General features: G+C 24.8%; 1 protein-coding gene across 4 annotated transcripts in view; it reads left to right on the forward strand.

Annotated features, from left to right (window-relative positions):
• LOC115235209 (epidermal growth factor receptor substrate 15-like 1) overlaps window positions 1–2410 on the forward strand; it is a 14963-nt gene that overhangs the window by 5152 nt on the left and 7401 nt on the right. For all 4 annotated transcript variants that reach the window (XM_029806834.1, XM_029806835.1, XM_029806836.1 and 1 more), the window contains exons 8-9: window positions 1153–1398; window positions 1964–2026. In XM_029806834.1, coding sequence (XP_029662694.1) covers window positions 1153–1398; window positions 1964–2026 — 309 coding nt within the window. The remainder of the gene's footprint in view (window positions 1–1152; window positions 1399–1963; window positions 2027–2410) is intronic.

Consider the following 2410-nt stretch of genomic DNA (forward strand, 5'->3'; position numbering starts at 1 on the left):
ATAGAAAATATATATATATATATATGTGCTTTGAATTTATACTTTGACATTATACATGATGATATATTGGTTATCGGGTGAATTGAAAATATGATTAGTATTTTGTACTGTATTTTTAACAGTACCGTTTGTACTGCTACTATTGAAATACCACTTTATTAAATTAACCATATGCATTTCCATAGGCGAAATGCAAATTTGACACTTCAAACTGTAAATTAAATTGCACAAACTTTATCATAATTACGTATTATGAATTTCAACATATATCTTTATTAATTATCTTTATTGAGCGCACGTTATAGATGTTCCTTCTAATGCTATGAGTGCAGTCGGGTAAATAATTTTCTCATGCCCTATATCTGCATATATTTCTTTCAAACACTTATAATAATTTAGCCACTGTTGTTTATGTAATTGTCTTAAAGTTTCGTTAGTTCTTGGATATTCATATTCATCAATATCCAGAAATATGTTACCATCTAAATTTATAGGAAATTATTATATAAATAGATTGAAATTATTTATGTGTATATAATTACCTATGTGCCAAAATAATACATTGCTTAAATAACAAACTAACACAGACAACTTATATATCTTCATGATTACTATTCAGAAAGCCACTGTGAAGTTATTCGCTGATAAAGTATGAATAAAATGTCGATCCTCTGTTTTTTTTTTTTTTTTTTAGGAAATATTGCAGAATATATATGATAATTATAAATAGATATTTATTTCTCGCCTTTTGGCTTTGATAGGCTCTTCAGACTTATCTGATTTCCTTTTTCTATTTTTTTTCTGGATTTTCTTTGGCCTTATTCTCTTTTTTTCTTGCCCTTATAATTTTCTTCATCCATCTGATTTCTTATCTCTAATTATATGGAATTATATTTATTTATCTAAATGTAAAATTATCATTTTAATTAACAACTCATTATTACAATTAACGATTTATTTTTACATCATAATCGTTATTTGAATTAAGTTAATCGAAATTTTTGTAATTTGTAATTACAAAAATTTTTTTGATATCATTTATTTTTCTTGATATAGATTAATATCTAAAAATATATACATTGCATTGTATGATTGGATATATTATAACAATGCTCAGAGAGATATTAATATTTTGATATGTTTATACTGCAGGAAAACAATAACATATCAGGTTATTCAAATCCAGAACTAGATATGATAAGTAAAGACATAGCAGAGCTTGTTCGTGAAAGACAAAACATGGAACAGGATATAGCGCAAAAGGAAGCAGATATTAAAATAAAAAACGGAGAAATTAAGAGCCTTCAAAGTGAATTGGACACACTAGCGGCAACCTTGAAACAGCTCGGGAATCAAAAGGGTGAGGCGCAGAAGAGATTAAATGACTTAAAAGCGCAGGTAAACAATAGTTCCTTAATGTATCGATTAATGGCTTGCTTAGTGAATGTGCGCTGCTTTTTAAACACAACTATTTGCAGTTGTTGTTTATACATTGCTTTTTCAAAACAATTCCGATCTTTTACGATAACAATCTTCAATGAATACAGTAATGTAATAAAGTAATAATAAATAGATAGAAAATATATATTTCCACTTTGCATACACCAGTATATTTCGATATACTATCTAACACAAACAATAATATAGATCGCATTAAATAAATGTTCAATATTTATAGAAGCTTTAAAATAGAGATTTATTTTAATTTATTATTATTTTTTTTTTGCTATTACTTTATTTCAATTTCTATATATTGTGAATCAAATATTGTTTTATATAAATAAAGAATTAATAATCTCGACACATATTACATAATTGTGATTAATCTTAAATTGAATGATACACTTGAAAAAAAAGAAAAGAAAGAAAGTAATAGAGAAAAGCACAATGCCTTAATTATTTATCTATTTTGTATCGTTTTTCGTTTTTTTATGATTTTGTTTTCTTATGTTTTGGCTTGTAGAAGGCTGAAGTAGATAGAGATTTGTGTGAAATCGAAGAGAAGATACAGGAAGAACTGAAAAAGGTACATAAAAGATCACAGCATATCGCGGATTATTATTTTAATATATTTTTAATTCATGTTGAATATGTGATCTTTTACCATAGGAAATAAATTTTGGGTAAAAATATTTTTCATTTTTTTTATAACTTATTTTTTCGAGATTTACATTTCTTATATGCATCATATATGTATGTTTTTTTTTAAATATTTATATCAAAATAAATAAAACACATAATTTTTCACCTTAAGCATAAAAAATTATACTGTAATAATGCAAAACATGTATAGATAATGCTAATGTATTATTAGTGCTTTGCAGGTATGCATGAACTGTTTGTTCTGCACTTTCTTTTTAATATACAATATAAATAAAATATAATTAAAAAATATAATTAAAAAATAAAA

Source organism: Formica exsecta, unplaced genomic scaffold (genome assembly GCF_003651465.1).
Source record: "Formica exsecta isolate Colony F162 unplaced genomic scaffold, ASM365146v1 scaffold213, whole genome shotgun sequence".
NCBI classification, from domain to species: Eukaryota; Metazoa; Arthropoda; class Insecta; order Hymenoptera; family Formicidae; genus Formica; species Formica exsecta.